Here is a 24922-nt window from a genome sequence, read left to right as displayed (position 1 = left end):
AATTGAATTTGTAATTGGCATGTTCTTTATCTTTCTATTTTGAATAGTTTTGAAACCTACAAACAAATTTTGATATTAATGTATACATATAGTGTGTCTCTTCATTGATTCGGGTTTATTAATATTTTTCCATATTTATTTCCCATCCTCTTTCTTCCACTCACCACCGTGCTACCTAAGTTATCAGTTTACCTCCATGACCAGTGTATAGCCTACAGATGCAAAGTGGTGCATGCAGTATTCTTTACAATGATAAGAGATTAGAAGCAACTTTACTAAATTATTCATTAAATTATAAGACAAGGAAATTCTTTGCAGCTGTCTAAAAATGAAGATATTCTATGTATTGATGTGCACATATCTTTAAAATGTATGGTTGCATGAAAAATCTAAGTCCAGTGTATATAATATGTTGTTATTCATGTCTGAATGGGGAGATAAATAAGTATTTCCTAGTTTCTTGGTTATACATAAACTTTGGGAGGGTAAGAAATACCAAAGTGATTCTTTCTATAAGAGGGAGAATAGAAACTATACTATGAACTGAACAAACATTCCCTGTTCAGAGAACTTAATGGGCATGATTACTTTTGTCTTAACAGTTAGATTTATAGGTGCTACTGATCAGAGATGATATATTTAAATTTTATGTTTCAGTTTATTTTCATTATTTTATTACAGTCAAATCCTATATATTAATTAAATACATTAATTGTAAGTATTAAGCCATTGTTTCTAGTGAGTGCAGATTTTTAAAGGGATAGATACAATCCTTTTACACAAAAATTTACCTATAATTTAATCAAATTATGCCAGTGATCTTTCATTAAATGCAAAAATATTTTAACTACATTAAGTAACTTCTAATTTTTTAAATCCACAGCAAGTAGGTATTGATAAAGGTGACATTCCTGACCTCACTCAGGTAAGTGATGCTCTTGGTGGAAGATTCAATATGCATGAGATTATTAGTCTGTATTGTCTTGTAAACATTTAGTGGATTTTAAATTTAGGCCAGCCAACTATCTTGGAAATATTCTATCTTACTTTTTTTCAGCTATTGACTATGTTTCTGAAGGTAGCAGGTTTCCTGCCTTTAAGATAAAGTTTCTTCTTTAAAGGTCACTCAGTCTAGTAATTGAGCTCATCTTCTTATTCTTGAATTTGATTCTAAAGGGAGCCTTGAATAATGTTAGGAAAAATGGCTTTTCTAAGAAATGTGACTGTGCATGTGTGTGATAATCGGAACACTCGAAGTGTTCTTCTTCCTCATGTTTAGTTGTGCATTGTGTCCCTGTTATAAGGAGGACCACGAATGGGAAAAACTCAGCTGTCACAGTGTACCACACTGATTCTAGTATCCTCTATGAAAGGAAGAACTTCTCTTTATTTAAAAAGAGTTATTTAAAACAAAGAGGTAGTTGTGGTAGGTGAGTGATTTTTCAGGGTCCCATTTGGTATGTGACAACAATAATGAAACTTCTTCCTTAATTATTTTACCTGTCAAGGATATATAGCTTCTAAGACAGAAGAGACTGAGGTCATTCACAGATACAGGATTATTTTATGATTTTTCTCGTAATTGGCAGAAATTATTTGTTTAATAATTCTGTGAAAATAAACTCCTGTTCCAAACATGGTTTTTTTTTTAACTAAAAGTGACATTGTAAGATGATGGGAAACTATATAGAATTGCTAGCTCATATGCCAATAATGAATAAATGAATTTTGTCTTTGTAAATTCAGAAAATCACTGTAATAGAAGAAAATTGTCATAATGAAATTACACTTTTTCATATCAAAATGTGTTTAGTAATTTTCTATCTTCATAGTACTTTAGAACATACACATATTTAAAATAATGTTCATTATTAAATTTCTATTAAAAAATTCAGGGCACCAAAAGAAATGGTTCTTGTGTATTAGCATTATTTTAAAAAACTAATAAATTAGCAAGAATTTCTCACAAATAATATTCACAGAGCAATTCAAAACATGATGACATTGATTTTGTGGTTTAAAAACTGAGATAGCTCCATCTAGTAAACAGCATATTAGGATAAAAACTTTCTGCTATCATTAAAAAATAGTGCTTGTTAATTAAAAACTGTGCATAAAAGTATTATGTAAAATCTATATTAGGGATAGACTTACCCTTCCAACATTATAATAAAAGCATTTTCACTTATTTAGTTATAACATAAATTTATATTTCATTTTGCTAAAATATCCCAGAAAAATAATACATATTAACTTTAGGAAGAAGGACGTTAAAATATTTAGCTCAGTAAATAGTTTTTAGAAATGGCATATCTTTATTTTAACACTGCAGACAACTTCTCTGTGGCGTAAAGGAAAAACTACAAATACGGTCAGAGAAATTCTCAACTTGTTTGCCTCAGTTTGGGCAAAACGTCCATAGAAACTAGGAAAGAGTTAACAGACTACTTAGATACTTTGTTCTTTAAATTTGAAAATGCTAACATATGATTGAAGGAAAGATTCACACACTTGGGTTTAACTTTTGTAATATTCACTATAGTTCATGTAATCTCTCTAGTAGTCCAGAAACTTATTTAATATAATGACTTAAAGTGCATGTTTTCATAATTAGGCGAGCAAACTTCACCATCAAAGAAATAAAATCTTGTCCTCTGCCTAAAAGCTATTAAGTGGTAGAGATTTTCATTTAAAAGTGGTAGCACTCTCCTTTGCTTCTGTTATAACCTTTAGAGATATGTAAACTTCATTATTTATTTTTAAATTACCTCTTCACAGAAATCATCTAGTTAATTCTCCTGTGGACCTTTAAATTACAATGCAAGATTACAGTTTGCTTCTGAAGTAGCCTAATTATGGTTTCTTTTAGATTGTGAGAAACCAGAGTTAAATACTCTCTCCTTAATTCTTATTTAAGGATCCTTCCACAGGGCTGATAAATCTCTAGCTGAGCTCGGGATTTTGACTTACAGTGACAGCACAATAATTTTGAGCTGGAATGTAAGATATTCTGTGGTGAGTCCTTAAGACATTAGACCAGGGTAAGGTGAGAGATGGGTCAGAAATGCCACACTGAATGAATTCAGTTTAACTCCTTTGAGATTACATTTCTACTCTGTGTCAGCTTTCTCCATGGTTAACATGGCAGTTGAATCTAACCATACGATAGGCAAAAAAAAAAAAAAAAAAATCTGTTAGAAAAGGGTTAAGGAAATAATGGAAACCAGTGGGACATCTATTGACTACAAGTTGGAGCAGGATATTCTTGATTAAAAAAGAATTAGAATTCCTCTTACAGAAAACTTGAACAAGGAATTTAATCTCTTTATTAATTTAATTATCTTTTAGGGTAGAGAATGCACAGTAAATACCAATGCGATCATCTAAAACGCTTTTAAATTTGCACATATAATATCATAAGTACTTTTAAATGATTATAGAATATCAATGAAATTTTTGTAAAATATTTTAAAATACTTTTTTGAGTAAAAATTGAATATGATGTCGGAACTGAGATACTTTTACCCAAAGAAATGATTTCATATGTCTAATTGTCATAAAGTTGAATAATAGTTTGGTTTTATTCATTCAGTTTTAATGATGCCTTATCATCTAAAACACCCAAATTGTAGATGGATGCTTTCCTTTTGATCCTGAGCCTCAACATTAGCTGTGAATTTATTTCAACAATATGCTTTGAATATGATTTCCTGTTTGATATGTGTATATGTTTGTGTGTGCTCTAAATATAAAAACTACCTTAGGTTTTGATGTCAGGAATTTTGTTAGATCTGAAAACTAATAGTAAAGAAAAGTCTCCTTTTAAAGATGATGCCATGATGAAATGGTAACCCTGGGTATATAGCTGCTGTCTATTAGTTTCTATAGACCAACTCTTTTTCTTTGCATTGGAGTTTTCATCTGATTGATTGATTGATTTTGTCATTTTAAAAAGAGCAAATAAATAAACTGCTAATTATATTTTGTTATCTTACATTTCTTTTACAATAGCAGAGGTGTTCTGAAAGTGTTACTACTTAGAAATGAAGGAAATCATTTTCATTTACTGACTCCTGTTTGTGAGGGTATCCTTGAGGTCAAATGTACAGTTGAGAAGAAGACTTAAGATCTCACATCTTAGATATTGCTGTCATAATACTTTCTTCTCCAAAGACATTTGAGGAATTTGTTTTTCTTAGATTTGTCATGTCTTCATAAGAAAAATAAATTATGAGGCATTTTCAAAATCTCTGTGACAAGATGTTGCAAATTGAATTTTACATGTGGTGCATGATAATCAATTCCCTTTACAGTAAAACTCAGGTTTACATTTTTGTATTTCTTTGTCACATGTCTTTCAACTATTGTGATTTCTGTGACTTCAACTTCATTTTTTATTTTTTTCATTTAATTTATTAAGAAGTTTTGCAAAATAAATTAAATTGCAATTGTTTTCCTAATATTTTATTTTGGGCAACTAAGGAAACTTAAAGTAGAAAATATTACCATTTTTGTTATCGCATATGTGTTATTATCTATTTTGTGACTAAACAATACCCATTTTTGTCAGTGTTTTAAATTTAGATTTAGTGATGAATCATAATTTCTTGCCGTTCACTTAACATTCAGAGGACTTGAGTCTCATCAGAAGTTTCATGGTATATTGTTTTCTTTCCATAATCTCATTAAAAACATGTAAGGGTTTACATTTATATGCTCAGGCTTCATATTTCTGTCATTATAAGGATAATCATTACCACTAACAGTTATTATGACAGTTTGAAGTTATTTATCTAAAATTTTGTAGAATTTATGTATTTTTCTTTTTAAGGTTACAGTATATATTCATTCAATGAGCATTTCTTTATAGGTCATCCCTCTTAAAATTTTATTTTTAAAACGTTTCTTTAACTCCAGGTTCTAGAATGTGTGGATCTAGTCTTATCTTCACCTGAGTTTTATTTTTAAGACACAATTTTTATAATTTTCTAAATTATTGTATTCCTTGAATATTTTTTGTTCTTTAGTCCAAAGCTTTCTAGATAATACTCTGTTTATCATTTTAATTAGTTAGTATTTTTCCTTACTTAGTAATCTTTATATATTTATGAATTTACATGTTTTAATTCATTAGGTAATTTATACTTATAATAATCATATATTTATATATATAGTAATAACATAAATGTCAGCAATTTATGAATCTATAAGCAAAACTTAAATGAATATTAAATAAATGTCCTGAATTTCTGAAGTTAAAAGGTGTTAATAAGATTTTATTTTAATTTTTCATGGAAAGTATAATATAAAATGTACCGTGATATGAATTTCTTTGAATTTTGAAAGCTTTAAATTTTTTTTTGACACAAGGTCTTGCTATGTAGTTCGGGCTAGCCTTGAAATTACTATGTAACTTAGACTGGCCTGAAACTCTACAGACCTGTGCCTCAGCTTCCTGAGTGTGGGGCTTATCGGCATGGGCTACCACACCCTGCCTATGAGCTATTTTAGCAGCATAATTACTATAAAGTCCTTCAAAATTAGTTTCACATTAAAGGAAAATTATTAGAATTAAGTGTATCTGTATATATGGTAAGATGATCCAATCATGAAATGAATGCCTGTGTTGCTTTAAAGACCTAATTTGAGTTAAATTTATTTCAGAAATATGAAATAAAATAATGCTTGAGGAATAAATTGGGTAAAGTATTTGTATGAGTCTTTAATTTTTCCTTCTAATATATAGTAAAACAGCATCACTTTATATTGTTTAAAATTTTATTAAAGACAGAGATGCTCAAGAACTTTTTAATGAGTTGAACTATATTAAATCTATCAACACACAATACTTTGTTATAAATATAAATTAAGTAATTCAATAATAAAATCTTAATTTTGGTTTACTATTAAAATTGTATTTTGTTCCTTACAGTTTTAACTCCCCCTTTTTTAAATACAATAACAGTATTTCTTGCCATTTTAGTCAAATATGGATAAGTGAGATTTTACTGTATTTCCAAAATTCTATAAATTTGTATTTGGGCATTTTTTTTGACATGGATACAAAACCTTTTTCTTTTTCATTGTGGTTGTATGGGAAGATTGTGGTGAATTCAATTCAAGTTTACTGCATCTAAATAATATCTTAGTAAGAGTCTACCAGTGTAACCTCACACTGAAACCACATGGTATGCAGTGCAGTTAGTGTATTCTAGACATGCCTATCCAAGTGAGACTCCATGGAATCTTAATATTTAAACACCAGTAGAACCTGGCATGAAATTGTCCCACATTGGAATCCATCGACAGACCTCCACCATAAAAGCTACAGTGATATTGCAGTGTGTTTACTTTGAAAGGAAAAAAAATGCAGACATTTATTTTTACTTTCTTATTATAGGCTCCCAGCAGTCTAATGGAGACCCTTGAACAGCATCTAAATACATTAGAAGGAAAGAAACCTGGAAACAAGTATGCATTAGTTGTATATTTTAAATAAGATGAAAAATATTAGTCTTTTTTTATAAGAAAAATTTGTGAAAGTACAACTTAAACTACTACCATTTCAGGATATGCTATCTTCTCATTCTTGTGGGCTCCCTCAGAACTTTGCCTTTACTAAATTAACTTGTATTGATGTAATCTCATGAACATTGAATCTGTCCACAGGCTAAGGTAGGAAATTAGTAGAGTGCTCCCATTTTGACTGAGTCTGATGATGTAACATATTTGCCCTCAGAAGCAGTGTATTATACAAAGAATAAGAGCTGCTTGTGCTTAAAAAATAATTTTTATGATTGGTCATGTGTACAAACAAGACAGTTTCAGTATCAACTTTAAACACTTATGTTATCAACAGCTTTGTTTAAGAAAGCAAAACCCTCCAGTATAGGTTCCAGGATTCTGATCTTTGCTCACTTGAAACATTAGGCATGGCACAGTTGCTGATACTTTACTCAAATGTCTTTTTATAGAGCAAGTAGCTACCAAAACACAGTAAGTGTAACTTTTTTGCATTTTTGTGCCTTGTATTTGGTGCTTACACTTTTTGAGTGTTTTTCCTCATTGCATACAAAGACACCCAGGTTCTGCTTTTTGGTTTTGTTTTTGTTTTGCTTTCCTATTTCTCTGTTAGGCTTGAAACTTGTCTGTTCACAAGATCTGGTACTTGCAGTGTTGGTACCTTGTTTAGACTCTGTTTCTGCTAGTTTGGGAGGGCTGTCCTTGTGCTCCTGTGTAAATCATATGCATCCAAGGAGAGCCCTCTGTGGTCCTGCTTTCTAATGAAGCCTTCTTTCATCATGAACATCCCTGTATTTTTTTTCCTGCCTATGAGATGCAATAGATTTTCTGGTTCTGAAGTTTGGAAATTATTTTATAGTTCATTATCTTGACGTTTATGTAGTTGCTGCAATATCAGTTTAAATTTCTGTTGTTGGTCATGCCAGCTTTATGTGCATTTAGATTACGGCAGGACATAAGAGAGACAACCAGTGAACTGATCATTGCAGGGCTGTCAGTTCATCATGAAGTTAACCTGTAATACAGCTGTCAGAATGTAACTTCTGACTTTTTTACCATTTTCTCAGAACTGAGACTTGTATGACCTCGTGTTACATTTTGCTGGTTATTTATTTATTTATTTATTTATTTTGGTACTGGGGATCAAACTCAAGACCTCACGCTTGCCAGGCAGGTACTTGTGCCACTGAGCTAACTCCCCATCCCTTTGCTGGTTATTTCATTAGCTAAATGGTTATTTTTGTTATCTTTTCCAATTTAGCATAGAAATTATTATATTTTTCAATGATAAATAATATTGGAGGAGTTTTTCAAGTAATTATCGCAGAGTTACTTGGAATGATGGACTTTGCAGGATCCTGGCAAGGCTGTTGTTACTACAGTCTGCTCCCAGGTTTGGTGTGGCTCTGAATGGTCTGGCTTTGGATAGAAATGTACCTTAAATAACAGAGTACCTACCTCCAGTTATTGCTGGGGTCACCCTCTGTCTGGCTGTGTAGGAGGCCAGATGAGTTACCTGAGGTTTACATAAGTGGAGACAGGAGCCTGAGAAATGTTCCTGTAACAGTAGCAGGAGGACCTAGTTAGCTTGGAAAACATGTACATTCCCCAGAGTTAGTCTCTTCTCCATGTGGTGTTACATGCACACTGCAAGTTGACTTCTCCGTGCCCTTTTCTCGTCCCCATACACAGCTTAGGTTCACACGTTCCTCTCATTTTTTGTTAAGGCTACCAGTGTTACACAGTGCATCTCCTTAGCCCTGGCTTCCACTCTGATTTGCCCCCTGTGGCCACTGTAAATTATCTTTGGAAAAATTAACTATGGGCATTTAGTTACTAGAGAAGTGAAATAAAAATTCAGTAATATTTTATTTAAATTATCTTCTGCTTTTCATTTTACTTTAAAATCATCTTATGCTTGTCAGATTTCTCTTCTGAATTGGCTCCGAACACATTCGAATTTGTCTTTTGCTTATTCTCTATTTTTTTAAACTATGGTAGTTAACTATTTTCTTCTTTGTATGTTTGTGCTTACCTGGGAACTTAAGTGAAGGGTGAGTACTCCATTGAATGACCTTTTTGCATTTGGTAATTACTAAAAATGCAAAAAACATTCTTAATATACCATATTTGGTATGAATAACATTTAAAACTGATTTTTTTCCATTTTACACATCTATGAATTTCTTATTATACTTTATTTTTGTTTTCCACAGTGACTAGCATAAATGGTTTTAACTTTCTTTTGGTCTTCTTGGGTCAAAACTTAATCTCTCTTAGGAGTATAATATTTTTCTTCAATTTGGGAAATAAAAGAATTTTCATTTATTACAGAAACGTAAGATTCCCCCTGGGATATGGTAGAATTATCAAAATATAGTTTTACAACAAAAATTCATTACTTGACATTGCTTTGTCATGCAATAACAGTATAAATTATTCTTTAAGTATATACATAAAATGAAGGCTTTGCAAATGTCTATTATGAAAAATATGTGTTCACTTTATCACTTTTTAATATTGTACAAAATTCAACAGTATTATCCAGTTTATTTTTGAAATTGCATGCAATACAGTATGATATACTTTTGTATGTTGTTTCTATGATTCCACAAGGTAAAAGACAGAATTTTATTCTATATGTGGATTTAGTAAGTGTTGAAGGTACAGGAAACTAAAAATTATCTTTTGTAATGAAAACTATTTGTAATATTTAGACAGGTTTTTCATCTCTCTGTTTTTTCTGTCTAAAGTTTATACTCAATGATATAGTTTTTAATCAAGAAAGAACAAAATTTATTGTTTTTAATCAAGAAAACAAAATTTCCTCTTTAATAGCTTACTTCTGTTATCGTCAGGAAGCTTTGGCATTTGATGTGCTCATAATGAACACTATGGATTTGTTTGTATCATTTTAGGAATTTAGATTATTATGTCGATCATTAAAATTATCACATTGCCTTAGTTTTCCTAACTCAGTTCACTATGTACTAGATTTCTGTAGATAAAATTAGAAATGTAAGTATTGCTGTTTAATAAATACCACTTGACTATGTATAAAAGTATGTAGGATTTCTTTCATAAAGGGAAATGACCAACAGTAAGATGGAAAACAAAGCAAAGAATTTGTGAGACACAGCAGTCTATGTGGTGTGTAAGAGAACAGGATTGTTCTGGGTTCATCTGTGTTTTCAGTGGGGCAAAGCAAGCACAAGTTGTATGCAGCACACAGACTTGGAACAGAGTTCTAAATCTGCCAGTAAAGACTGTGACACTTGGGAGAGCTACTATATTAATGTCACTATGCCTAGGAAGCTCTCATAATTTAATAATTGTCTAACGATGCTTTTTAAAGCTGTCTCATGAACCTTTGGTTCTCATCTTTTTTTATTAAATTATGTCAGAAATGCCAGATCTGGTTCTTGGGAGTAGCTTACCATCATGATAGCTTGATTACACCGAAAGTAATTTTATATCTTCTGGGTAATTTATTTATTATAAAACAGATACATGAATATAATTCTCATTTAAAATTTCAAATAACATAGAAAATCCTGGCTGCAAAGGATATAAAATAGTGGGATGAGTTCCTTGTTTTCTAGAACTTAGAACCTAGTGATGAAGACAGATAATTAAACAATTAAATTATAATGTGGTAAGATGATAATGTAACAGAGAGTAAAAGATTTTCATTTGTCTAATCCATGGAATAACTACAAGTACCACTTAATCATACTGTTCTGGTAGGATTTTGGCATGCTGATTCTTCAGCTAATTGTAATTTTTCATACTTGGTTTTTAAGTATGCTATTCTTTAATAGCACGTAGCAACTCTGTAATGTTTGTTATGAGGAAAAGATAGGTTATCAGTTTTATGTATTGCCTGGGAAGCACAGTTCAAAAAATCTTGCTTATTTTCAATTCTCTTTTATGTATTAATATTTCTTATTGTATGAGTATCACAAAGAATTGGTTCATGAAATTTCCTTGGGACAAGAATTCATTTAAATTTAATCTTAGAAAGTAACCATGTCAAGTGATTTATTTTGTGTCTTGAAGAGTACAGGTCATTATGTTCTTGGATTTTTATTTAAATTTCTCTTTTTATTTAAAATTTTTTCTATATAAAGGAACAATGATTAAAGATATTAACCAAGCTCCTTAACGAATTTTCAACCTCAAGTTATACTAGATTTTTAGATCTATAAGTAACTTTTCAGACAGAGAAAACTGTACATCTCATTACTTCTAGAGCTTTTGAAATGACAAATGATAGATAAATATATAAAAACATATTAATCTTGCATATAAGTTGGTGAAACTTTATAATATTGCAGAAAATTCAACTTACTTTCTGCTAATATTGTTTTGCCATTACTATGTGTGATATTTTCCCCTGTAAATGAATAGAAAATCATTCTTTCTATTCAGTAAGACCCTGAATATAGCTTCTTAGTGAAATTTATTTTTATCTTTGTTTTATTCATTTTTCTACCAACTCAGACTGTTATCTTCTGAGCTATTTGGGCAGTTGTTTCTTGATTATTTGGTAGAAATTATACACAATGGTCCCTTAATGTTCCCTCTTTCCCTTAGAAACAAGCATGTAAGTTACTGTTCTTTTTCAAGATCCCACTAGTCATAACAGGATAATGGCAATATTTTTCATAGAGTTTTATTACAGTGGTGAAATTAAAAACAGACAAACTTCACAAGTGTGAATCCAGACATGATTCATATCTCAGACACAGGGCCCATAAGGATTTTTTTTCTCCTGAGGTTCTTCCTTCTAATTACGATTAAAATAAACAATGATATGCATTAAACTTTGTGAGTTTTCTGACCTCTTAAAATTATAAATCAGAGACGTTTTAAATTTCTACATATCATGATTTTTTTCCTAACGTGGCAAATTTTTAAAAGCTGAAAATTGGACAATAGTGATCAAATAAAACGTCGCTAGATAGAAAATAATTTTGAATTTAAAATGTCTAATACTAGAAATTAACATTGGGAGAGGGTGGAATAGTTGAGGAAAATGCATATTAAAGTGTTTAATAACTTTCCCATTTTTTTAACTATAAATACTCAATAAATGGTATCTAGCTTCAATGTTCTACAAATGTATTTGTGTATATTCATTTTTAATTTTCTTAATGTTGCCTTTTAGATCTGGTGCTCCCTCTCCATTAAGTAAGGTAAGTTTGGTTTTTGTTTCTTACCATCTTTAAATTTTACCGTCTTTAAATGTTTACCTCAGTGGCATCAAGTATATTTATATTGTCATGTGACTATCTCCACCATGCATTTCTAGACCTTTTTCACCTTTCAGAAATGAAAGTCATTAAACAATTTCCCTTTCCTTTACCTCTCCAGGCCCTGGAGATTTCATTCTACTTCCTGTGTCTATAAATTTGATTACTCTATATCCTTCATATGATATGATATGAGTAGATTCACAGTGTCTGTCCTTCGATGACCAGTTTATCTTAATATGTCTTCAAGTTTCAGCTGTTGTAGCATATGCCAAAATTTCCTTCCTCTTTAAGGTTGGAATATACGTATCACAATTTGTTTATCCATTCGTTTATCCATCAGAATGGATAAACACTTGAGTTCCTCCCACATTTGGGGTAAGATGAATAGTGCTGCCGGGAACATGAGTATTAAAGTATTTGTTTGAGTCCCCACTTTCATTTCTCTTGGTACATACCTAGGAGTGGAATAGCAGATCTTATGATTTAAAATTTTTTGAGAAAGGTATGTTGTTTTTAAATTTTTATTAGTACACGTTTGCAGTACATAAAGTTTACATTCATCTCAGGGAATAGGTACATGTATGTAACTTTTTTATTTTCCTTCTCCCCACCTCCTTCCTCTGTCTCTAGATCCCCTTTCCCCATTTTCATTATTGTTATTTTATTGTTGTTATTATTTTAGTTCATGCTTACGACGTATGTTTACCTTCACTGTAGGTATTTGGTGCATATATATTCCCTTATATTAAATTCTCAGGTCTTTGTAACATACTGTGTGTAATTTAGTCCTGTATTGGAACATAGTGTTTTTAAAGTAGGAGAGATTTTCATGTGTTTATCTTACAAGTAAAAACAAAGTATCAATGTAATGTTTTCTAGTTACACACCCTTTTCGCACATTGCCGATCACAGCCCTATGAGATAAATAATGCAAATCATTTTGAGTGTTTTTGTGATTAAAAATACTGTAATTAGGTATCTGTCCACAAGCATGCCGTCCAACAGTTAACTAGAATACTTTTAATAACCCCTTCACCTCCCCATCTCTTTTTTAGCACATTGAAGGGTAGGATTAATGTTATAGGCAATGAATGTTTACTTCCTTGGATCTATAATTCACATTTGCCATTTTATTTTTCAAGCAAAACTGTCAGTGATATGCTCTTTCCTCTGACAAATTTCCATTGTATGATTGCTATTATAGGCATTCTAGGATATCAATTTGATTATGCTGATAATTGTGACACCATGCATTGTGCCAATGCCTGGCTGCCTACAATTCCCTTAGGACGTAAAACAAATTAAACAAGTAAAAAGCTTTCTGAGTTTTGATAGAAGGCCAGTGTCTGTGTGAAAAATTCCAAGATGACTTCTAAGTAGAGTGAGGTAAAATTGTGATGTCCATTGGGGTAGTCTTTTTCAACATTTTGGCCAAATAAAATTTTGCTGGTGTCTTTTTGTAATAATAGGATTATTTGGGTTTTATTGTTCTAGCTCTCATATCTCCCAGATTATTGCTGCAAGGCACTTTCAAGGGACTTTAGTCACTTCTGCATTTATATTGATAGTATTTATTTGTATTCATGATTTTTTTCCCTAACGATTGGTATTGTTTATTCTAAGGTACTAGAATAACCTTCGCTGTAGTTCTTTTGTAAACAGTTTCAAAAAAGATTCATCTTTTAGCCCAAGTCCTTATTCATACACTTGAAATATCTTATCCTAAGTGTTTTCTTTCTTCCATATTTTTTTGCTTTTTTTAAATAAAAATGAAAAAATGTTGAACAGAGTAAGTCATGATATTCTTAATGTTGCTTCATAAACATTGTTTTTTCTAAGCTTATTTGCAAGTATTGCTTACAAAGAAAAAATTTTGTATGGAAGCTGTCACTGTGCACAATGGACAAAATACAGTTTAGGTTTTTTCTGTTCTTTTGATGATCTTTTGTATCCTATTTGGAAATTTATTGAATAGAAAGATTTAAATTTTCAGGGCAGTAATATTTGTGCTGCTCATTTGTTTAAGGCTCTTGAGCTAAGTGTTTAGAAGTTTTACATCTATTGAGCTTTTTCTTCTTTAATACTTCTATTATTAGATGGATAGTAAGCAAAAACTATTTTAAGTATGAAATTTCCTAAAAATTTATCTTACTCATTCTTTTTTGTACTCTTTTTTAATTACCTTAATATTTGGTCTGTTTGAAACTAGATGCTCAAGTTTTGGCAGAGTTATAACTCTGTGTTTGGTCTTGATCTTCATGTATTTACTTGCTGTTATGTCTCATTTCCACTTACAAAGCTAAGAATCAATAGTTGATTTTGAAATAATCCATTAATCGTGCTTGTATGAATATATGGAAAATGAACTACACTGGATACAATTAATTAGGACAGTTACTCCACCAAAATTTTTAGTTTTCAGTGTATTAGTTGACTGTAAACTCTTCTATAAAAAACAAGGAAACAGGTTTAGATTTTCACTTTTTAAATTTTTTTATTTCATATTACTCATAGAATGTAGTCCCAATTCCCTCAGGCTGCCATTGACTGAATTTGCTTATTTGTTCTCTGCCACCTGTGAGCTGTTCGTTGAGTTAAACATCCAGGTGTTAAGTTATCTGAGCCCAAGTGGAAGTCCTTTTACTACTCCACATAAAGTGTGTTTAGGACGCAATGGAAAAAGAGTGACTTTGGTTTTATAGCAGTTATTATTACAGCTGATAGCATTTGAAATTGTGGCATCTAGTATACTCTTTCCCAATGATTTTATTTTTAAAATATACATTTAGCTTTGATTTTAAATATATGAACAGGGGTCATTTGCAGTGTTAGGACAAATATAAAAATTTTATGTAAGTGAAGTTTAAAATATCAGCAATATTTTATTTGTGATTATTTTATTAAAATTCTCAATTTCAAATTTTCTTGAGATTGTTTTGTTCGTTTTGATTTTCATTTCTTTTTGTTTTTTGCCCATGAGGAGTTTCAAAAAGATACCTGGGAATGTCATGGGTCTACAAAGTGAAAGTCCTTTTGCTCCCTGTCCTGTGGATTCCTATTTGACTGTAGTGCATTATACATCTTTACTTTCAGTCTTCTCCAGCTACAACTGTTACATCTCCTAATTCTACACCAGCTAAAGCTATCGACACATCCCCACCTGTTGACTTACTTGCAGCGGCATCCGCAGCCGTCCCTGTCAGGTGAGTAAGTGAGTGTGTCCTGAGCTGTTTATTAACACTGTGATTAGATTTTTATGTACTTTACCCAAATGACTTCACCAAATATAAGGTAATCTTAGACATGTGATGGTTTGCCTTGTTTTTGTCACAGAGTAAGTTCTTTTACACTCTTACAGTTACTTAGGCCTATATAGGCCTGTGTTGCTTTAATCATTAGATCAAAGCTATAGAAAACATTTTGTTGCTTACACATTTGAGAAAGGAAGTGGAAAAAGTGTGTACATTTCAGGTTCTTTTAAAATTGCTCGTATGGAAAATATCTATTAGAATTAATTTCTTTTTGTAAGAAAGATAAATATATTTTAGCTGCTTTAAAAGCTGTAACAAACTTGTAATGGTAGGCCAGTCAGTTGGTGCATACAAGGAATCAAGCTCTGGTGGTAGGAAGAGGCCTTTGGGGTATTCCTAATCAGATTGTATAGGACCCATTTGTCAGAACAGTAATGAGAAAGGAAGGGGTGACTGTGCATTCTGTGAAGCCTCAGAGCGGCATAAAATGATTGCTGACACATATGAGCCTTTTCAAATAGTAATTCTGGGTCATTTCTGGATTTTTTTTTTGCCTTGATAGAATTTTAGTCTCCTTTTGTAGTGTCCATGACCCTGTTATGAATGCCCTGTATTTGGAGACTTGACTTTTGAAGAAAGCAATAAATTCAGAGGTTATACACTTGTTAATTGTGTATAATCTACTTGCTTGATTTTGCTTTTTAGAATAACAATCTTAATAAAACCAAGTTCTTTCTGTAGTAAGATAAACTGCTTTTTAAAACCTTTTTCATTTTTGTTTTTGTTTTTTCAGTATTGCAAATCAAACCCAGGGCCTCATGTGTGCTAGGCAAGTCCTCTAACAGTGCTCTAACTCTGAGCTATACGCAGAGCCTCTGATTAACCATCCACTAACAAATGCGTTTTTGGTCTGTTACTTAATTGACTTGTTTTTAAGCACTGAAAATCAAAACTGGCTAATGCTTTCAGGGGTTTTGAAATATTTTTTGAAAATAACAGAATCCTTTCATGAAAACTATTACTTGGAAACCTAATATGTTAAACAAAATATTTTAAAGGCAAAGATAGGACTGTTGTTTTTGAAGATGGTTGGGGAGTATGGGACCCTGATGGCTTGATTCTTGGCCTGCTAATCTTCAAACCAGTGTTCCTCAAATTTGAGTGTGCCAGTGAATCATCAGGTTCTTTTTAAAATGATGATTCTGATATATTAGATATATCCTGAGGTCTTTGCATTTCTAACAAGATCTGAGACTATTGCTAGTTTGGAAGCCACACTTTGAATTAGCAAACTTAGACTTCACTTGAAACTTGTGGATAATTTGAAAAGCTAAGAACAAAAATTAAAAGTAATTTTTAGTTAAGTCTTCATACAGCAAAACACCACCTCTCCCTCAAAGTCTAAAATACATACCATCTATTCCTTTAAAAAGTAGTTTTCTGACCCTTAATACGTGATACTAATGCTATACTTTCCAGAATATTTTTGTTGGATATAAAATATCCCAATTTTTAAATTTTTTAACGTATATCATTATTGTAAAGCAACTTTGCATTATAAAATACCAAAATCTGATTGTAAAGTTATATTTCCCTGTCAGTGCTGCTAAGCCATCAAGTGATCTCCTGGACCTCCAGCCAGACTTCTCCGGAGAGGCTGCAGCGGCTGCGGCACCAGCACACCCTCCATCTGCTGGAGGAGCCACCGCGTGGGGAGGTGAGTGGAACTAAACGGGTTATTTCTCTGTTAAGTGCTTGCTTTCGCTCAAGCTACAATTATTAGATTTATCTCCTAGTTGGACACAGTGGTGTCAGAAGCTCGAAGGCACAATGCTAAGAATGACATCCTCTGATTGAAGTACATTAAGAAAGAGACAGAGACAGTACCGCTAATGTAGATTCAGTGTTCAAGTACTCATATAGTTCTATTTGAAAGCTGAAATGAAGAATGCATTTTTGCCAGTCTAAAGTTCTAATTATTTATATTTGCTGCTCTCTAGAGATTCAGGCTTTAGAGGATGGAGTATTCCCATGAATTTATGAATTTCCTTGAGGCAGTATTTCTAAATCGATTTGGCTAGGTAGAGTTTCTGGATTCCTGTAGGCCTGAATTGGTTTTATTTATTCATTGTTAATCAGCTGTGCATCACTGAGATCAAATGGCCACACACAGCATAAAGGAGAAAGAGTTTATTTTTGCTGATAGTTTTAGAGGACCAGGTCCGTGGTCAGCAGGCTCCGTGGCAGAAGAGTGTGTCACAGGAAACCTGCACGATGCATGCAGTCAGGAAGCAGAAAAGAAGGGTCTTGCCAGAGAGGAAACGGGCATGTAACAGAAATGATAGCCAAGGTCAAGCCTATATGACCCACCAGAAACACCGAGAAGTGTGCTTTCTACTCCCCTAGGTGGTGCTGACGAGTTGGCAGACCAGTTCAGCTGTTACATTCATACTGTATTTGATTTCATGCTGTTGAAATCTATTTTAGTTTGTTTGTGTCAGAAAAGATTTTAACTACACAGATTGAGAGGAGTCACATTTTAGCACTGAATTCTTGTTTGATTCATGAAGAGAAATTAAACTTTTAAAAATATTTGATTTGGAACTAGGGATTTAGCTCAGCGGCACAAGCACCTGCCTGGCAAGTGCAAGGTCCTGAGTTCCATCTCTGGTACCAAAAAATAAATAAATAAAATAAAAATACTTGATTAAAAATATCAAATACTGATAAAAATGAAGAAAATTTATGCATGATTCTCAAAATTGCACAGTTATTTTTAATACTGTACTCTTGGATCAAACTTATCAATAAAGTTTTCAAAAAGTTTACGATACAACACACTATGATAAATTTTTAAATAATAAACTTTATTATAGTGAAAGACGCATTGCTGTTATTCTCCCTCAAAATACTCCTCACTTGAAGCACACTTACCCCATATTCTTGACAATTGTATCTTTTACTGTAAAGTTTACTGTTTCTTAAAGTTTAAACATCCACTGTATATTTTGATCACCCTTTGTATAACTATAGAAGCAACACTAGTAAAAGATTTAGTAACCCAGTAAGAGGAAACCAGTAAGCTGATACAGCTGATTCAGAGTATTTTAAGGAACCGAGTATTTACAGGCACTTGAAAAGAAATGTTGATATAGCCAGTTTAGTGTCTCAGTCACTTTCTCATTCCTAGGACAAAATACCTAACACCCATAATTTAAAGGAAAAGTTTACTTTGGCTTATGATTTTTAGAGTATTCAGTCCACGTTGGCGTGCTGGAGGGAAACAGTTCAACCCCAGCAACTAGGAAGCAGACAGCAGAAGAACCCAGGGAACTCTCGGTCATGCCCCCCAGAGAACCACCCCTTCCTCCTTTTCCGTATCTGCACAGCATATTCAGACATGACTTCACATAATCCAGGCACCTTCCAAAGCACCACCTCTGAACACATCAGGCTATTGGGAGACATTCTAGATCTAAACAATAAAAATTATACACGGAGCTTGAACATGCCACAAGGTAATAAAAACCATGACCTTGTGGTTATCTTTTCTTAAAAAAAGAAATGATGAGCATCACTAATCAAAAAAACTATAACTTAATCAAAGTTCTTAATTAACAGTTAAAGCAATATCAAATGAAGGGTGGGTTTATTAAATCGCATGTCATCAACAGTAAACCCTATAATCCTTTGGCCTCATTTCTCAGTTTTTTAATCAATATGATAACCAGTTCAGGGGGCTGGGGGTAAAAAAAAAAAAGATAACCAGTTCAGAAATAAAGTTGCTAAGTATAAATGTGAATATTTTAAATTTTGGACTATTTCCATTTTAATTATTTAAATCTCTTCCTGTATTGGAATGTTGAACTACTAGACCTACAACTATCAATTTTTAAAGTGAAGTTATCTTTAAAGTTTGTTATTAAATTTCAATTGGTAGTAGAAAAGTACTTCTGAGGAGATTTCACAAAGATATTCTTATGCTCATGTTTTCGTCCCGAGCTTTATCTTTTAAAGTTTTATTATTTCAATTTGCTAATAGTTCATTACAAGTCTCCAAATAAAGTGTTGTTTTAATTTTATCCACTAGAGGGAGCACGTTTTCATAGACGATACAAAGGCACCGTAGCCTGCTAGAAGCCTTGGCACGCGGCACCATTTAACCGTTAGACAGCATTTCTGTCTCAGCATCCGTGCAGAACTGCAGCATTTCATACCACTAGGAATTTCTTATGGAGAAATACTAATAAATAAATTCTCTAATTTCTAAGCAAAATTTAAATGATGCATATGAGATTTAACATTTGTACAGACATTTGTCTAAAAGAATACAGAAAATTTTCTACATCTCTCCATTTGTCTCCATAGTAGGAAGAGTTTTACTTTCTTTATAACAAATATATGATTCAGGAGCATAAACAAGTGCATTTATTGCATGTCTGTATTTTAAAAGTGGGAAAACAATTTCTTTTTACAAATGTTTGAAGTGAAAGTTCTACTTTTTGAGAAATACTGGATTGCTGCCAATATTTATTTGAATGCTAATTAATATTATGTCATCATTTGACTCATATTTTTCATGTGGGTTGTTAGATACAGTACAAGTACTTTTGTGGCTCATTTTCTTGCCATGTTAAAATCTGGTACGTAGCCATAGGCTGTGTTCATATACATGCATGAGGATTACTATATGATGTATATCACTCACACACTGGGAGACTTACATAGGCATTGAAATTCACACTCTTAAATGGAAAATTTAACTTGATTTAAATATTATCTATTACTATATTTAGCTATCATTATCAAGCCTTAGATAATGTCCCAGATATTAATATTTTAGATATATTTACAAATTTGCTTTCCATAGAACCTTAAAAAATTTGACTATGGGGCCAGTGACACAGCTTAGCAGCATAAGCACTTGCCTGGCAAGTGCACGGTCCTGAGTTAAATTCCTGGTACAAAAAAGAAAAAAAATCTGACTATATCTCACTGAAGATTATAGTTTTCTCTGTTAATTGTAACTTTCTCTAGGTTATAATAAACATTTTCTAACAATTTCTCTGGTGAAAAATATTTCTGATGATATTCAACTTAATTTGCTGTAATTTGTGTATAGTTTAATCCTTTAAAATGATGATTACAATTATATATAACAACTGAACTTATATAAGGACTTCCTTTTATATTAGATAAAAATTTGGCTAAAACAGAGAATTAGTAATACAAATTACATTTCATTTAGAAAGTTTCAGACTGTAATTTGTGATTTCCAGAAATGGGGAAAAAGTCTGGTATTAATTGTCTATTAATATACTTAGTCACTGTACATTTTCTTAAAATGTTACAGAAGAAATGTACTATCTTCTATCATATCACCACAGGCAGCCTCAACATCCTTCATCTAAATAAACAAAAACACCAGCCAAAACCAAAGACCTAATACTTTAATCTTTGGTACGTCTTTTTAAAATATACTTATTTATAGATTTTACTGCTCCTTCTTGTGCACATCTTCTTCTCTACCACTTACCAAACATGTGAAATAAACTGCCCACTTGCTGTCTTAGTCAATGACAGGTCTGGAAGCTGTTAAATTATATGGCTCATCGCTCTCCTCTGAGTCATACTGCAGATTGAATCAGCATTGATGGAGGCAGGGCTAGTGAGAGGCCCACTGATGCCAGAAGAGAGATGGAATCTAGCTGGCTTTTTCTGACCCTCCTTGATTTCTCAGTGATATTTTTTAAATGTGTGCCTGTGTGATGGCAGTTGTATTGAGCTAGGAACTATTGATTTGAGGAATCACCTAAAGAACTATGTCTCAGGATTTCAGACTGACCATCTAACAGCAGAAAATACCCTGCCCTCAAGTCAGCTCAGGACTTGTTGTTTTCCCCTTGCCTGCCATTTATTAGGCATATAGTCTAAAATTTCAAAGTTGTTTCTAATGTCAAATACTGTGTGAGCTACAGCTGTTTAGTAATATTATAAAATATGTGAATCTTCATTATCTTAATGTATTTGCAGAGTGCTTCAGATAACATTGATTGGGATTATGCGTTGTATTTTAGTTTTTAAATTTTAAAATATATGTCTAGCAGGTAGCAGGACAGAGATTTTTTAAAAGCCTATGTTGACTCAGAGACTGTATTTTCATATAAAAAGATGAATGCTATTGTTTTCAATACCAAATGTTTCTCAGTTTTGTAAATTTCTTCTATGAATCTTAGTTTTCTGAGTTTTCATATGGTTTTTTAAGACCCTAGAAATTAACTCCCTGGTAAATTCAAATAAAAGTTTAAAAATTCATAATTAAAATAGATGTCCTATAGTATTTATGAATTTTAGTGTGAGTCCAGAAATGTATCACACATTACATGATTGAGCACAGGAGAATGCCTTGGGACACCTCAAGTGCTTAACATGAAATCATTCCATAGTTAAAAAGCACTTTTCTTAGGTGTCTAGTCCGAAGGTTAACTATGATTCCATTGTTGAGCTAAGAAAATACCAACCTCGGAATGGCAGCCAGACCTCAGAAACTTTGAAAAGTTTCAATGCCCTCTAATCTCTCTCACATACATCTTAAAAATAATTTCTGTATATTGTCATATGTTTATAAGTGTCAAGGGTATATATCAAGTTAAAAATACCTGAAAATCTGAAAGTTTTGAAAAAAACTGTTTAGTGTAGAGCTGCCTTTTCTGATCCCTCACCTTGCATTCAGTTCTTTGAATGCATTTGGTACTCTACAGCTATGATAAAACCATTTATTCTCTGGCATTCTAGGTTTAATGATGTATCAAAAAAGAAGGATGAGAGGCTGAGATAGCTCAGCAAATAAGCACCTGCCTGGCAAGCACAAGGTCCTTAGTTCAATTCCCAGTACCAAAAAAAGAAAGAAAGAAAAGAAAAAGTAAAAGGAAAAGATCAAAAAAGTTCAGCTAACTTCCCTTTTTTTAGAATTGACATTTTTAGTATGTTAAATTCAGAAAAAGCCAGATGGTAATTCTGATGGGAAACAGAGTCTGTCACCGCTGTTAGGCTGCATTTCAGGTAAGTCTCTGGACCTCCTTTGTCCTCTGTATTCTCGTCGGCAAAATTAGAAGCTGGATCTAGAGGATCCCTGCGGTCCTGTCCGGCTTGAATGTTCTAAGATAATGAATGGTCTGGAGAGGCGCATAGAGCTGAAATGTCTTTGTTCTGTGCATCACTCTGCGTGACTTTGGTGTGATCAAATGTTTCAGCTTTAGCTCTTATTCCTTCATATGCTGCCACATGTTGGACTTCAGTAGACCTTCTGGGAGAGGGTGAGTACAGATCATTTTTGAACTCCTCTTTTTGGAGACTTCTGTACCTCCATAACTGTCCTGTTGTGACTTGCTGGAGTCTGGTGTATCCTTTCTTCCTTCTTTTTCTTCTCTCCCGTTTGCGCTCCCTCTCTGGGGACATACAGATTCTTTGGCTGCACTTTCCTCTGTTCCTTCTGAAGCACAGATCACAGATCCGTTTGCTCCAGAACCTAGCCCTCCTACTACAACCGCTGAAATTGCAACTGCTTCAGCTTCTGCCTCAACCACCACGACTGTGACTGCTGTCACTGCTGACGTGGATCTCTTTGGAGGTTAGTTAGTCACTTCACTGCGCTTTAAGTTTCCCTTTCAGAGCAACTAAAATTACATGGCAGTTAAATATTTTTACATTATATAATAGGACGGCAAAATGTTTGAATACCTTTCCTATGTCCATTCATATATGTTTGTCTTTGCTAAACTCATCATCGTTCCATTTAATTTTGGTGTTTTAAGGTTGTCATACTTGAAACCCAATTATTCTTACGTTAAGAATTGGGTTGTTGCCCGATCTCTTGCCCTGTCACTTTCTTACTGTGCAGTAGTGCTACAGGAGGGGTACATACGCCTCTGACATACACAGATTTGGCTTTTTAAACTGATTAGAACTAGCCCAGAGACAACTTAGAGAAATGAAAGGGCAGTCCAAGCCTAAATAATCACTTAACACTTAAGGCAAAACATCTCAGAGTAGTTCAGATTTGGAGGTCTCTATAGACAATTTGGGTCTCCTTCATGCACTTTTTAAATTTGTTGTGTGTTTGTAAAAACTTGGAACATTGTTCTTTACTTTGGAGCTTTCAAAGAGTATCTGAAACAGCACTTGACATGCTGATTGAACAGGTTTGTCAGTCTTTGAAATGATTGTCTAGAAATTTGCTTTTCAGGCAGATGTAAGTTGGAACCCATTAAAATATCCTATAATATGCCTCAACCTGAACAACCATCTAAAGCCAGTTTATTTATATAATCCTCTTTGAGTGTAGTTGGTGTGCAAACCTAGAAAAGCGTGCATATAAAATGCATGCACCAAGTGGTGTTATATTCGTTATAGTTTTGTGTTTCTTATTACCATATAATGTCTTTTCCAGGGCATTCAGAGAATATAGTAAAGAAATTGGGAGCAAACGACAGGCAGTGGAGGAGAGATTTGGCAGGCTCTAGCAGAACATATACATTCTCCAGGGAACATCCACTCACACGCTGGCAGATGGCATTCTGCCTCAGTGTGTGAGGGAGACAGGGATCAGCTAGACACAGCATTGTCATCACTGTTTCCCAAAAGGAATTTTCTGGCACTTTGCTGTATTGCCATTCCTGTAAGGAGAAACCTGGTTCTTAAAAAAAGCAGAGGAGAAAGGATTGCAGACCCAGCAGTATTTATTAAACAGACTCGCCCAAAATTGAAAGCTCATTATTCAGTAAGTTTCAGCCTCAACTTACAATGGTAATTTGTTTGCCCTCATTATTGGTGTTGGGTGTAAGGAATTTCTCATAGGCTTGGGTTAAAAAAAACTCAAAGAAAATGGAAAATACAGAGAAGTTGCATAACAATTTTGCACTGAAATGTTTCTACACATTTTGCTGTTTCAGTTTTTTATTTTCATTCCACTTCTGCGGAGCCTGATTACCTCTTAGAAACCAATCAGCTGTTTCTTCTTGCGTAGCAAGCATATGCCCTAGAATAATAAAGCCCAAGATGTTTCTTTGAAATACTCTTTGAGCCATTATGCTCCTTTCATTTTTTACTTACTACTCCTTTGGCTATATTTGTCAAGCAGAAAAGTCTGGACACTTGGAAATATTTTCATGACAATTTACCTTTAAACACAAGTTCCAAGGACTACAGCAGAGTCAGGTGACCTGATACCAGAGAAGGGGGCTGCCTCTGCTGTTTCATGGCTACCCTTTTAGTCCATCTGCAGACTTCACCGCGATTGTCACCTCGGTCTGCGCAGTGCTGTGAAGTGTCGCCTGGCCTCTGGCAGCTATAAAAGTTACCCGTTACGTTCAAGAGTCGCATGTGGTGTTCTCTGTGTTTTTCAGTGAATTTTTTCCTAATTTCTTTCATGCCCTTAATTGATTTATAAGAAATCACTTAGAGATTTGACTTTAAATAAATACCCAGTCTTACATTTCTTTGGCCATTCTGTATGGTCATTTTAAAGTATTTCTTGTCCCTAAAATGGGCAGGTAGTAGAACTCCAGATTAACGAGGCCAATTTATTACATGTGTATTACTACGTTTGCTTACACAAAGTTAAAACATGCTATCTTGAGGTTCTTTATAAGGTTTGCAGCAGCTAGTGGGATTTCTTTGGAAATAAGGTAAATGAATTCAATTTCAGAAAAATACACAAATATGAAATATTATAATTTTATTTGTTTTTTAGTGTTGTATGTGAATTACAAAGGAAAAAGGTGAATTGTTACTTTAACAGAAGTATTCATAATGTTTTAGTCATTTCAGTGTAAGTAGTTCTTTTAAAGTTATTAAAAATGTCTTCTCAGATATATTACATACGAGGAGGGG

The 24922-nt window shown here is 33.0% G+C and overlaps 1 protein-coding gene across 8 annotated transcripts in view; it reads left to right on the top strand.

Moving 5' to 3' along the window:
- Positions 1–24922, top strand: part of Snap91 (synaptosome associated protein 91) — a 110864-nt gene that overhangs the window by 54483 nt on the left and 31459 nt on the right. For 4 of the 8 annotated variants that reach the window (XM_063233147.1, XM_063233143.1, XM_063233142.1 and 1 more), the window contains exons 9-15: positions 884–925; positions 6401–6471; positions 11693–11720; positions 14874–14983; positions 16633–16748; positions 22285–22347; positions 22494–22661. In XM_063233147.1, coding sequence (XP_063089217.1) covers positions 884–925; positions 6401–6471; positions 11693–11720; positions 14874–14983; positions 16633–16748; positions 22285–22347; positions 22494–22661 — 598 coding nt within the window. The remainder of the gene's footprint in view (positions 1–883; positions 926–6400; positions 6472–11692; positions 11721–14873; positions 14984–16632; positions 16749–22284; positions 22348–22493; positions 22662–24922) is intronic. The other 4 variants (XM_063233148.1, XM_063233146.1, XM_063233145.1 and 1 more) reach the window with 2 other exon arrangements.

The sequence above is a fragment of the Cavia porcellus genome, unplaced genomic scaffold (assembly GCF_034190915.1).
Source record: "Cavia porcellus strain 051 isolate PalLab524CR breed Dunkin Hartley unplaced genomic scaffold, mCavPor4.1 scaffold_22, whole genome shotgun sequence".
NCBI lineage: Eukaryota > Metazoa > Chordata > Mammalia > Rodentia > Caviidae > Cavia > Cavia porcellus.
Note: the sequence above shows the minus strand (reverse complement) of the source record. Positions and strands in the feature narration are given on the sequence as shown.